Source organism: Mastigoproctus giganteus, chromosome 10, assembly GCF_048544385.1.
Source record: "Mastigoproctus giganteus isolate SK-2022 chromosome 10, ASM4854438v1, whole genome shotgun sequence".
NCBI classification, from domain to species: domain Eukaryota; kingdom Metazoa; phylum Arthropoda; class Arachnida; order Uropygi; family Thelyphonidae; genus Mastigoproctus; species Mastigoproctus giganteus.
In genome coordinates this window covers 166,377,086-166,390,328 of record NC_143584.1, presented here as the reverse complement: position 1 = coordinate 166,390,328, position 13,243 = coordinate 166,377,086, and the positions used below count along the sequence as shown (strand labels likewise).

At 35.3% G+C, this 13,243-nt stretch overlaps 1 protein-coding gene across 6 annotated transcripts in view; it reads left to right on the top strand.

The window, feature by feature from the left end:
- Nipped-A (Transcription-associated protein Nipped-A) overlaps positions 1–13,243 on the top strand; it is a 1,216,281-nt gene that overhangs the window by 998,991 nt on the left and 204,047 nt on the right. For 5 of the 6 annotated variants that reach the window (XM_090382460.1, XM_090382459.1, XM_090382462.1 and 2 more), the window contains 2 exons: positions 3,959–4,205; positions 6,557–6,760. In XM_090382460.1, coding sequence (XP_090238586.1) covers positions 3,959–4,205; positions 6,557–6,760 — 451 coding nt within the window. The remainder of the gene's footprint in view (positions 1–3,958; positions 4,206–6,556; positions 6,761–13,243) is intronic. The other variant, XM_090382463.1, reaches the window with a different exon arrangement.

The window sequence follows — 13,243 nt, the reverse complement described above, 5'->3', positions numbered from 1 at the left end:
ATGGAAGTCAAATAGATAGTGTACTAAATTTATTTTATTTTATTTTTATTTATTTTTTACTTTTATTTTTTTGTCATTGCAGCAAAAACCCAGAGTGTCCTTGTACCATGTGGCTAATACTAAAACAGAGTCTTTTATGACCATCACCGAAGTCTTATCTTAGTCATATTGAAGAAACCCTGCTTGGCACTGATCAATAACTACTCTACCGATATTGGTATCATCTGCAAATTTTGACATCATTCCCTGTATCACTTTGTTGATGTCTTTTATCAAAATCAAAAACACCAGTGGTCCCAGTACTAACACTTCTTTGTTAGCCCAGTCTGAGAATAACCATTAATCATAGCCCTCTACCTTCTACCCTGTAGACATCTTACAATCCATCTAAGAATTTTCCATCTGGTTCCAAAATTTCCAGATTGTATAACCTCTCATGCAGGACTCTTTCAAATGCTTTGCTGAAATCCAAGTAAATAGAGTTAAAATTATTTCTTGCATCTAACTCATGAGTGGCCGTCAGAGTAGCTAACCAGGTTAGTTAAACACGATTTTCTCTTTACAAACCATACTGTGTTTTATTCATAATTCCATTTCTATTTAAATGATCCTGTATTACACTTTTCATTATTGCCTCCATGATTTTTCCTACTGCCAAAGTCATATTGACTGGCTGGTAACTACCAGCTTCACTCTTAGAACCATCTTTATTTATTGGCAACACATAAAGACACTTCTCCAATCTGAAGGAATCTCTCCTGAACTTGATGATGATGCTCTCAAAATTACTGTGTATATATATTTTTTTTTTTTTTTATGAAAACCCCAAACACGAAAGGTATCAAAACCTATAGTACTTAGTACCATGCATGGGTTGAAGGAGAAGTATGGGGGGAGGGGGATGCTGGAAACTTTGCTCTAGAGACTAAACATATGCTATCAACTCCAGGAGCCCTACTTGCCTTTAGGCACAAAAGTTTTTCTAATAAATAATCTTAAATTTCAGTATCGCAATTTCATACTTCCTATCTTCATTTGCACAGTTTCTCCACATGTGAAGGTCTCCTGTAAGTATCAATCCAAAATTCTTGTTCAATTCATCTGCAACACCACCTAGGTTATCTAAGACTTTCCTTCACCCTTTACGCAAGAGTCCAATCTGATTTGTTTCCACATACATGAAAAACTCCTTGTCCCTGCCCTTCTCTCTCTTAGCCAGCAATTTCTCATAATCTGCCTTTGCTAGCCTAACCTATTTTGTGGTACTATTACAGATCATTTTATAGCTGTTATTATCTTAAGTATTTTTTATTGCTCTAACTTTTCCATCCCATTTTATTCTGCTCTGTTAAACTGGCTAGTTCATCATTCCATTGTGGGATTTCTTTCATGTTGTTCTTTTTTAATGGTGTATGAGCATTCAAGGCTTCTGTGCTATGACTTTAAAGGTATACCATAATTCTAATGTGTTTTTGCTCTGTGAGCTATCTTTTCAGTTGATAGAAACCACCTTAAGCTGTCATTTCCTTTCCTGAAATTAAAACCCATTCCTTTGCCTTTAACAACTGCTACTTTCTCTCTTCATCATAGCTACCTTAGAACTCCATGATTGCTCCCTTCTAATTGGTTCCTATACTGTCAGCACTATGCTATCTGGTTTGTGGGTGATAATCAGGGCTAGAATGTTCTTGCCTGGTACTTTCCCTAACATGCAGATACAAATAACAATCATATAGTTAAATTAATAAATTTGTTCCGTATGGTGAGTTTCTCTCCCACTTGATCTAGTCAATTGGGCAAAGACGGAAATCATCCATAATGCAGACACTCACATTTGATAGGCCATTCCATTTACATGTAGAGGTTCTCATCATAATCCTCACTATCTTCTGATCTGTAGATTACTCCCACTCTCATTATACCTTTCCTTCTAACTATCTCCCACCACAAAAATTTTATATTAGCAAGTGTAACTTCTGAATTTGGGAAAGCTTTTGTTGTGAGTATTCTGCTTTTGATAAGAAGTTAAAAGTATTGTTAAGTTACATGCAGCCCACTGCGACGCAGTGTTTTAACTCTAAAGTTATATACTATTCTCTTAGTTTTTGGACATTTCAAGCTTTCACTATTCCGATGAAGCCTAATGTATGCTCCCCTCCAAAACATATCCAGAGACACCTGTTTTCATAGTCCTTTAAACCATCCTGGATAAACATGTGACTTGGACTGCTATATATGGATGGGGTTTTGATCCATGCAAGTTATGTTCGTTGTGGCACATAGAGCCAAGCTAACTGATTTTGAGAGTAGTTACTGTTAGATTTTATTGTTGCTTGTAAATTTTTGAATGCTAATGGCCTTCACCATCCAAAGTGAACTGTTGACTTTGGATAGCGTAGACTGTCACGCTTCCATATCATAGTGCTACAACTATCCAGCAATGACAGGAAGATCATGGAAACCCACTCCATGTGACCATAGGGTAACCTTGAAAGAGTAACATAATCTCATCATTTCCCTGCAAAACAAACATCAGCAACAAGTTTAAGCTTCAACAAAGGTTGAAGTTTGCACAAACACACAATGTATACAACTCCACAGCTTTAATTTTCATGGAGGAGGAGCAAAGAGTAAGTCAAGCATCATTAGCCACAATCAGCAGTCTTGCCTTTCATGGTACAATGAATACTGTAATTAGCCCATGAAGCAGTGGAAATCGATTCTGTAGAGTAATGAATCTTGACACACCCTATTCCAATCATATGGATGAGTATGGAAAATCATCTGGAGAATATCTGCTGAACATTGCTTTCTTGTACTAGCACACTGCACATTGCAATGTACCAGTACAACAAAATGATTATGGTGTGGCCTAGGACCTCTAGTGATTGTGTGGGAAACCATGAATTCTTCCACCTTAACATTCTGAACAATTCTATTCAGGCGCCTCCGTAGCCAGGTGGGAAGGAGCAGCAGTGCATAGCACGCGCTTCTTGATTAGACCGGGGTTCGAGCCCGTCACCACCAAATACGGAGGATGCGGAAAGGTCAGGGAATGACCACCGCATATCCGGGAGCAATATGGCCTTAGTTGCTAATGTTCCTAAAAACCAAATAACAACAACAACAATTCTATTCACCCTACAATGTGGCATTTCTTTAATACAGACCCTTGTTTGTTTCCCCAGGATTATGGCCATGCCACACTGCTAGCACTGTTTGAGAATGGTTCATGGATGTGAACTTAAAAAGTTTGAAATGGCTACAGTCCCAACTTGAATCAATTGGAACACCTGTGAGATAAACTTGAACATCAGGTGAAAGCTAGACCAACCATCTCACATCAGTAGCAGGAGGAGGGAGGACTATGCTTGCTGTAGTCTCTTGCTCATAGGAGTGTGTCATGGTGATCAAAAGAATACCACATGCTATTGAAGTGAGTGGCCGTAATGCCAGTGCATTTGGATACCCATTGGTGAGTAGTATGTACTGATTCTCAAAGTGCAGTATAAGCACTTCATAGTAAACTCCCAGCACACCCACTCATAAAAGAAAAAAAAAACTTTAATTTTCTGTGACAACTTAAGGAAAAACAGAAGGGAGTTAAATTGCTGGATTCAAAGCCAATTTGAAATTCTAGGAAATGAACATGCAGATTCTGCAGCTAAATTTGCCATTCACAGATGTGTTATAAACTGCACATTCTCTGCTGCTGCACATCATTCCCTGCATATGCAGGACAGCAAATGTGCCATGTTGTTCAGTAGAAGCATGAATACTAATCCTTAAATTTACAACTATGACAACACATTGTTTAAATTTAGACAGTCAAAATCTTTTTCATTTTACCCTTGTATTAAAAGCTTTCAGTGGTTTTTAAAAACTCTTATTAAAAGTTTGGTAAACTTTGAAGTTTATGAATAAATATTTGGCTTTTTTTAATGTATGTATTATTTAGGTTCTGTGGTTGTTAACCTATGATGATGACAGATCTTCATTAGCTGAAGCAATAGATAAATACAGTGTTGGTGTACCTGCTGTTCAGTGGCTACCCTGGATACCACAGTTGTTAACCTGCTTAGTTCGCAATGAAGGTCGAGTAATTATGAACTTATTGAGTCAAGTTGGCCGAGTATTCCCTCAAGCTGTGTACTTTCCTATTCGAACACTTTATTTGACACTGAAGATTGAACAGAGAGAGAGATGTAAGTAACTGAAATACACCTGTTATGCTCATCTGAAAAATAGAGTTGAAAGGGTAGTCTTTCTATCCTTTTTAGGTGCTTTAGCATATATGCCTAAAGTACCTTTTGTCTTTGTTTGTTCATCTGGCTCTCCATCCATCCATCCTTCAGCATGTAATAACTTGACTGCTAGTGGATGAATTTTCATAAAATTATTTAGCTCTTTTAGAAAGATTTGTCAGGCCATTCCAAATTTCATTAAAATCAGACAAATAGAAATATGACAATTATTATTTCTTTGTCCATCCTTCCACATATAATAACTTGACTCCCAGTGCATAGCTTTTCTTGAAATTTTATAATTTTGGCAGTTAATTGTGTGGCTATCTATATACCATACATTGTAGCTGAAGCACTGGATGCTATGTTTGTCGCTGTGTGCTTATTGGAGGATTGATTGAGTAATATGATGGATGTGTAGAAACAAATGTTCTCAGTTTGGATATAAAAGTCATCACTTTTTGCTTGTTTTTTTTTTTTTTTTTTTTTTTTTTTTTTATAAATCATGAATATATATATTTTTTTTTTTATGGCATTCTCTCCAAAGTCACTCTATTGTGACTTTGGAGAGAATGTCATAAAAAAAAAAAATGTTCCAACAAACAAATGCAACAGCAATACCACAATAGCTGCTGACTGTCAAGCAAAATGATGAAAATTTTGTTGCCAGCAATGAAAGTGAAAGGGAAAACACATTCATTCAGCTTTCAACAGAAAATGCCCAAAATGTATTGAGCATATTAGAGAACATGCTTCCATTAACATTGATAATGAAACAACTATTGCATTTTTTGTCTGTAAAATGAAATTGGATTCTTTCTTTTAAATTAGATTAATTTATTATGAAGTTCATTGTTATAATCTTAATGTTTTAAAGCATGTACTGGTTTAATGTTAATACTGTGATCCTGCTTTTACTGTTTTATGTGATACTAATTATATATTTTTATTTCAATTTTATGTTAGTTTTTTTTGTTGTTGTTGTTGTTTTTTTTTTTTTTTTTTCATGATTTCTCTTATAAATAAAAGAAAGCCTGAACAAAGTATTATTCTTATTTTGTTCGACAAGGCTTAACCAAAAGTTAAGACATTTGTGCCAAAGAAAATAGTCAAGTTTTGGCAGCCATCATTATTGCATAATGAAATGTGCCAAAATTGGAAATCTAAAAATTTAGTTCCCTTGAACTTTGTTTTTATGAATTCAGTTATGTTACATAATTTATACAGCAAACTGAACTGTTACCTTAAAAGTGTCTGAAAAAAATGCAGATAAAACATGCTGAAGCTGTTTTAATGGGAAGTAATGAAATGAAATTCTGTCTCTTAGCCTATTTTGGATTAACTATTTTGGCAGAGTCATCCGTCACAAGCCAAACATAGGAAATAATTTTGACATTGTTTTGTATTTTAACATTCAACTTTTGAGAGCACTGTCATCCAGGACTTTTCAAAAGTCCTTCATGAGAGCTAAATGCAACACATTTGACTCTGTCCTGCATGAGAGGTTACCGTATAAGCTGAAACATGGGATCACAGGGAAGATCCCGAGATGGATTACACCATAGCTGCAGGGCAGGAAGAAGAAGAGAGTTGTGATTAAAGGTTACCCTTCAAGTTGGGCTAGCCCAAGAAGTGGAGTTCCCCGTGGATCAGTACTGGGACCACAGTTATTTTTGGTTTTCCTAAATGATGTCAAATCAGGTGAGCAGTTAATGATCAATGTCGAGCAGCACTTCTTCTGGATGACTTAGACTTCAAGAAATGGTCAGAAGTGGCACCTGTATTCTTTTGTAGCAAAATGCGAGGTTTGGGGAATGGCAGCCTCAAAATAACTTGTACACTTGGTGTGGTTGAAGTAAAAAAACTAGATGAAGAAAATGATTTGGGGATTACACATGGGCGGACATGAAGTTCTCCATGCAGTGCAGACAGGCAGAAGGAAGGGGTCTGTTGTGGACTATTAATAATTTATATCAATAGTCAACATTAATATTTTTTAACTGTTGTATTAAATTTTTTCCTATTTAATATTTTTGCATTGCTCCATTTCATGTTAATGGTGGTGTGCACACTTAAAACCTCCAATTCTGTCACTGATTATTGTTTTTTATCAAGATGAGAAGAATAATAATATTAAAAAATATATAATGACTCCTACTTTTGGATTAGATGAGTTGAAACTGCAGTTAAACACATTGTTAAACCAGCCATGGAAATAAATTTAATAGTAGTTTCTTTGAGTTAACTTGCATTTCAGTAAATATTCAATACATCTATGAGTGTCCAAAATAGTAAATATGTTAATATTGTAGATAAAAGTGCTGAATTAGCAGCTTCTGCTGATGTAAGGCGTAATGGTGCTCCTAGTCAGGGTGACGCTGTTCAAGTTGGAGGAAGCACTGCAGTGATGAGATGTAACCCACAGATACCTTCAGGATCTACAGTGCATCCACTGCCTACTGATGCAGCTATGTCCAATACCTTGACTGGTGGAGTTTCTTCTTCAAGTAATGCTGGTATGGCAAGGCAACTAATAATTAATATTTAATTTGTTTCTGAACACTATATCTTTTGCACTGCACTTACATTCTAGGGTAACTTTGATTTTGAACAATTTATTTTTAAAATTGCTTGAACAAATGCGATTTTAGATTGGTTCTTCCATCCACATGTTAATGGAAAAAAACTGTGTAAATAGGTAAAAAAATAGCACTTGAATAGGATCATTTCTGTTCAGGAATGGTACAAAAAATTTGGTTGGTTGCTTATACTTTGTTTTTATTATTTTGGTTTTTAGCAAAATATTTTTAAGATGTTTTCTGTTCAGTATACTGTACAACAGTGTAGCCATCTCCACTGTTAAAATCAACACACACACATGCACACGCACACACATTCTCTTTAGTATAATGTGTTATGACTCGTGGAACTTCATTTAATGGAGGATTGTGAAAAATGCAAGGAGGCCCATAAATTTATTTCTTCTTATAGGTTGTGGTGCCAAGTATCATAGCCAGAAATGAATAGGCATAGTATCGTGTACTTACCACATTTAAGTAAATAGATCATGTATCAATTACATAATAATTACATTTTTATAGTTATGTAAGTGAATTATTATTATAGGAATTATTATGTAACCTATCCCCTTCTGGCTGAGGTGTTCATAGCATCTCTTGAAGATAGCGCCAACATATTGCCAATACATAAGGGTGTTCTAAGAGTGAAATCACTAACTACAGACCAGTTAGTCTGATTTTAGTGGTAGGGAAAAAACTTTGAGGCAATGATTAAGAGTTCAATCCAGGAAAATTTAGATAGAAATGACATTCTGAAGGACACAAATATGGTTTTGATAAGGTAAAATCATGTTTTAACTAACCTGGTAAGCTATTTTGACACTGTTACTCATGAGGTCATGTAGGGAACAATTCTGGCATAGTTTATTTGGATTTTAGGAAGGCATTTGACTCCGCAGTCCCTTATGGGAGGTTTCTGTATAAGTTAGAACATGTTGGGATTATTGAAAAGACTCTAAGATGGATCACAGGTTGGCTGCAGGACAGAAGACAGATGTTTGTGATTAATGGATATTCTTCAGGTTGATGTAACATCAAAAGTGGGATCTCTCAAATATCAGTTCTTGCATGTTGTTTTCATAAACAACATCTACAAAGAGATAGGAGACAGGGTGTCAAAATGTGCAGGTGATGTATGGATTAGGAGGATTGTTAATGATCAGTGCCAAGCAGAGCTCCTACAGAATGATTCGAACAGGCTTCAAGAATGGGCAGAAAATTGGCAGTTATGTTTTAATGCAGCAAAATGCAAGGTCTTATTTAATAGCAACCATAAAATAACTTATACGCTTGGTGGGGTTGGATTAAAAACAATATAACTACCATGAGCTTTCCTGGACTCTCCCAGGAAAGCCCTCTGTGTCCCCTTGATGATTTACTGGACAATATCCACCCCAGGGGCTCACATCTGGTGAGTATGGGCTTGGCACACCCAGGGTCCTGAGCTGGCAGAGATGTTTATAACACAGTTAAAGTAGATGGTCAAGAGACTAAGACTGGATGTCTACGGTAGATTCCACAATTAACAACCTATTCCCCAAAGATATATTGGATCTAGATTCACCTGAACATATGCAAATACGTCATATAATGAAAAGCATGAAGGACCATCGGACATTGAACCATTTACACTCCTGGATTTGGGCTCTCTGGTGGCAAAGCTCAATGGTAAGAAATGCCCCTGTATTGACCTGATTGAGTATACAGTCATAGTTAAATTATTTGAAATTTTTCCACACATTCTTTTTAATTTGATGAATACGTGTTTACTAGAAGGAATATTTCCTCGTCAATGGAAAATAGCTCTACTAAAGATACTGCACAAGCCTGAGAAATTAATATCAATCCCCTGGCCTATAAACCTATTTTGCTTTTAGCCAAACTGGGGAAATTGTTTGAGCGAATGTTAGCCCTAATAATCCAAAAATTGCCAGAAGATCATCAGTTATGTTCAGAAGCACAATACGGCTTCAAGAAAGGACAGTCGACTGAAGACTCTATAAATCTTCTGACCAACTATGTGTCCAACTCGCCAGCTAAATACGTACTCGCTGTGTTTGTGGACTTTCAGGGCTTGTTTGACACTTTATGGTGGGAAAGTGCCCTCAGGAGCTTGAGATCTGCAGAGTGTGGTGCATATAGTGTTATGCGATCGTACTTTAGTGAGACATATTAAGGTGGTGGCAAAACATCTTACTTACTAAGCTCAGGTGTCAAGAGGATGCCCCCAAGGATCAGTGTTGGGACCTCTCCTTTGGAACGCTGTGCTGGGTCAGTGGTTAACGAGGGAACACAATGGTATCAGTAAGATAGCCTATGCAGATGACTAGATGATCATTGCTGATGGAAGCACAAGGAGAATAACTGAAGAGAAAATACAACCTATCTTGGATCATTTGATGGCATGGGCTACAGTCAACAAACTGAAAATATCCCCCAGTAAAACCAGTTTTATGACTTTTAAGAACCATTTTAGCCACAATAGACTACCCAGAATCCGATTAAATAATACCCAAATCCTCTATATATCCCAAACTAAACTCAGCTTTCTGCCTCGTGTGAAAACTTAGGAACAAAATCCGTTTTTTCACAGGCTCAGTTATCAAAATCTCCAGGAAAGAGTGGGGATTATCAAAGAAAACCTTGAACCTTTACTTTAAAACCATATTTTTGCCTATTATATCATACGCAGCAAGTGTTTGGTACCAAAAAGTATCAAAGGTAAAAGTGAAACAGACTTATTTCCACACAAAGATCAGTTCTTTTGACGATCAGTAATATTCCAAGGACTGTTTCAAACAACGCATTCCAAATACTTGACGGTATGATTATATATTGCTTTCCGGGGTTTGATTTATTACCTAAAAAAAGGACAGTCTAAGACATTGCTTGGAATTGTGACTGACCCAGCCAGCGACTTTAAAAGGGAGAAGAAAAGGCTTTGGAAGGAATTTACCATTGTCTGGCAAAAAAGATGGGACGAGAGCGAATTTGGGCTTGTAACAAGAAAGTATATTGCGCAAGTGGAATTCTCAACACTCCCTGGAGTGGTTTCGTGGTTTAGGCCTTCTTTGACAACTTCTTATCTGCTAAAAGGGCATGGATCCCTCCGGGCTAAGTTATTCGAGCGTGGTCTGGAGCCTGATCCGTACTGCACGTGTGAGGAATATGAAATGTGGATTCGTGTACTTCTGAACTGTCCATTGTACTCTCAACCTAGAGCGGATTTAATGTCTGCGGTTCCAAACTTATTGGAGAACTCAAGAACAGTTTTCATATTGAGGACTCAGCTAAGAACTTCAGCTTCTCCTGGGAATTGACTTTACAAAAGACCAAAGGTTTATATGTAAACAGAAGATTTATGTGAATTGTTATTGTGTTGATTTATGTTAATTAATGTCGTTGATTTATGTCAATTGTTATTGACAAGATTTATGTCAATCGTTATGTAAAGATTGTTTTCTGTGAAACAAGGTTTATGAGAAACATTTGGTAGCTATCTTATTGTGCTTGTTGGCAGGTTCGAAAGTTCTAGCAGACAGTGTTGTTAATTGCCCATTGTATGTAATTTAATTATATATTGTTTTCCTGATTCTCAGTAATTCAGAGAATGAACATATTTAAAACAAGTGTTGTATATATCTGTTTAATATAATAATTACTGTTTCTCAGTAGTAGTGAGGATAATTTGTGGAAGTTCTCCACTAGTAATTCACTTGTAGGCACCCGGTGGGTGCAGGACTTAGTGCATTAGTGCAAAAACAGATAATGTAAACCCGGGCCTAGAGAGAAGGGCACCTGGCAGCATCTGCCTTGTATTGGCAGTGGTATAATACCTCACACATGTTTTTAGGCTAGTTTTGTAGAGGTTCTGCACCAAAAAACATGAACTAGGTGGAGATGGGCTTTTGCCTAGGAGCCACCCTTGATTCTCGGATACACGTATGCAGTGCACCAGGAGGTCAAATATAAATGCTTATATATGTGTAACGAGAATGTTAATGTACATAAAATTGTATATATATCTTCTTGTAAGTGTTGTGTATATATATATGTGTAATAATTATGTGTACAAATAAATGGAAATGGAATGTAATGTATAAAGCAATTGTAAGACGAAATTTGGAATACTGTGTCCAAATATGGAGGCCTCAACTGAAAAAAATACATTCAATTTTTTTTTTTTTGGTTAGTGTGTGTCATTAAAACAGTTAATTGAGATAGTATTCTTTCCACGTTAGGGCATATTAAGCATATTTCATGTTTATTTTATCTTTTTTTATTTCAATAATCACAGTACAAGAAAGTAAATAAATATCAAATTACTCTTAACTGCTGATTTGTACATAAAGTTTATCAGTATGTTCTTGGATATAATGCTTAAGAAAATCACAAAAAGAAAATATTTAACATTATTGTGATCATGTATAAACATGATCACAATAATGTTCAATACAGACATTGCAAAGGAATATAACATCCTTTTACCTACTTTATCTACAATACTGAAAAACCAAAAAAAAAAACTTGGAAGTGCATGACACTGGCGAAGTGATAAAAAAACAGGAAATGAATTCATGGTGCAAAACACAAGGAGCTTGAAACAAAACTTTCTGAGTGGTACCAACAAATGCGTACATCTAATTTTCCAATATCAGGTCCAATTTTGAAAGAAAAGACAAATTATCTAGATCAGCAACATGGAATTATTGACTTCAAATGCAGCAGTGGTTGGCTCCAAAGATTAAACAGGAATAACTTGGTTTTGCGAAATGTTTGTGGCAAGTCTCGATTAGTCGACAAAGAAAAAGCTACAGACTGGTTGTGTTCTGTAAGGTCCATCCTTGAAAAATATAATGCAAAGAATATTTTTAATCTTGACAAGACAGGTTTATTTTATAATTTTATGCCAGAAAAAAAAGCATTTGCTGTTTGAGGAGAGTCTTGTCATGGTGGAAAATTAAGTAAAAAAAGACGCTGTTCTGTTATGCTACAATTCAGCTGGCAGTACAAAACTGTGCCCACTTGTGATTGGTAAGTTTTCCAAGCCAAGATGTTTTAAAGAAGTTAACTAACTTCCTGTGATTATGAGGCCAATAGAAGTGCTTGGCTTAAGGTCAAAATTTTTCAGTCTTGGTTACCAAAAATGGACAGAAGAATGACTTCAGAAAAAAGGAATATTTTGATGATTCCAAATCGTTGCACAGCATATTCTGCCAGGACACCTAAGTTGACACATATACAGCTGTTGTTTTTACCTCCCAGTACCACCAGTTTTATACAGCCACTGGATCAAGGCAATATTTATAACCTCAAGAGAGCATGTAGAGCCTGCTTCAGAAAAAGTGGCTTTGGAGAGAATATCATCGAAAAGCATGGTCCAGCAGACAAATGTGATAGCAACATTGAGGATTGGAGGAATTTGAAGGATCATATGGATTTTGTTGGCGAATTTGAAGAGTTTGTGAAGGTGGATGATGAAGTTGCTACCACAGCATTGCTAACACCAGAAGAGCTGCTGAGCACCAAGCAAAACAATGATGTTTTTGTTAACAGCAAAAGTGAAGAAGCACACACTGCCATCTAAAAAAGATGCCCAAAATGCATTGAGCATAATGGAGAATTTGTTAGTCTGCAATACAATTGATAAAGAAAGAACTATTGCATTTGATAATGTCTGTGCTGTAGTTAAAAATGCATATAGGACAAAATCTGTGCAAACAACATTGGATTCTTACTTTTAATTAGATTAATTTATTAAAACGTTAATGGTTTGTATGTCTCCTTTTGTATTAAGATTTTAATTCTTTTTACTGTGATACTAAAATATTGTATAAATATAGACTGTACAATATTTTCATTTCCTTTAATTGTTTTTCTCTTAATTTATACTACAAATAAAATAAAACCTTTAAAAAATGTGTTATTCCTATTACTGTATTGTTAGACAAGGCTTTTGATTTTATTATTTTATTTTATTGATTTAAATTAATTTATTTTTGATATATTCTTAGATATATAGTATGTACAAAAAAAAAAAAGGTAAAATTTTGACACTTTTTGGGAAACCTTGTTATTATAAAACTGGAAAATTTAGGTCCCTTGAACTTTGTATTAATGAGATTTGACTGTAATTATAGCTGATAAATCATACATTTGAAAATGACAGGGATTAATTGACAGTTGAAAATATATATTTGTTCACCTTCTACAAAACAAAAAAAATTTAAATAAATATAAATTTTATTAATTTTTGTTTATTTTTTCTTAAAAAATAGAATTTCAAAAACACCAAATGTTTAGTGTTTCAAATTTTATTGAACATCTTATTTTAGTACAAAAATTATTTGTCATGGAGAAATGAATTTGCTGTCAGTTGATGTTGGTTGAATACTTGAAAGCAAATTATAAATTGTCTCA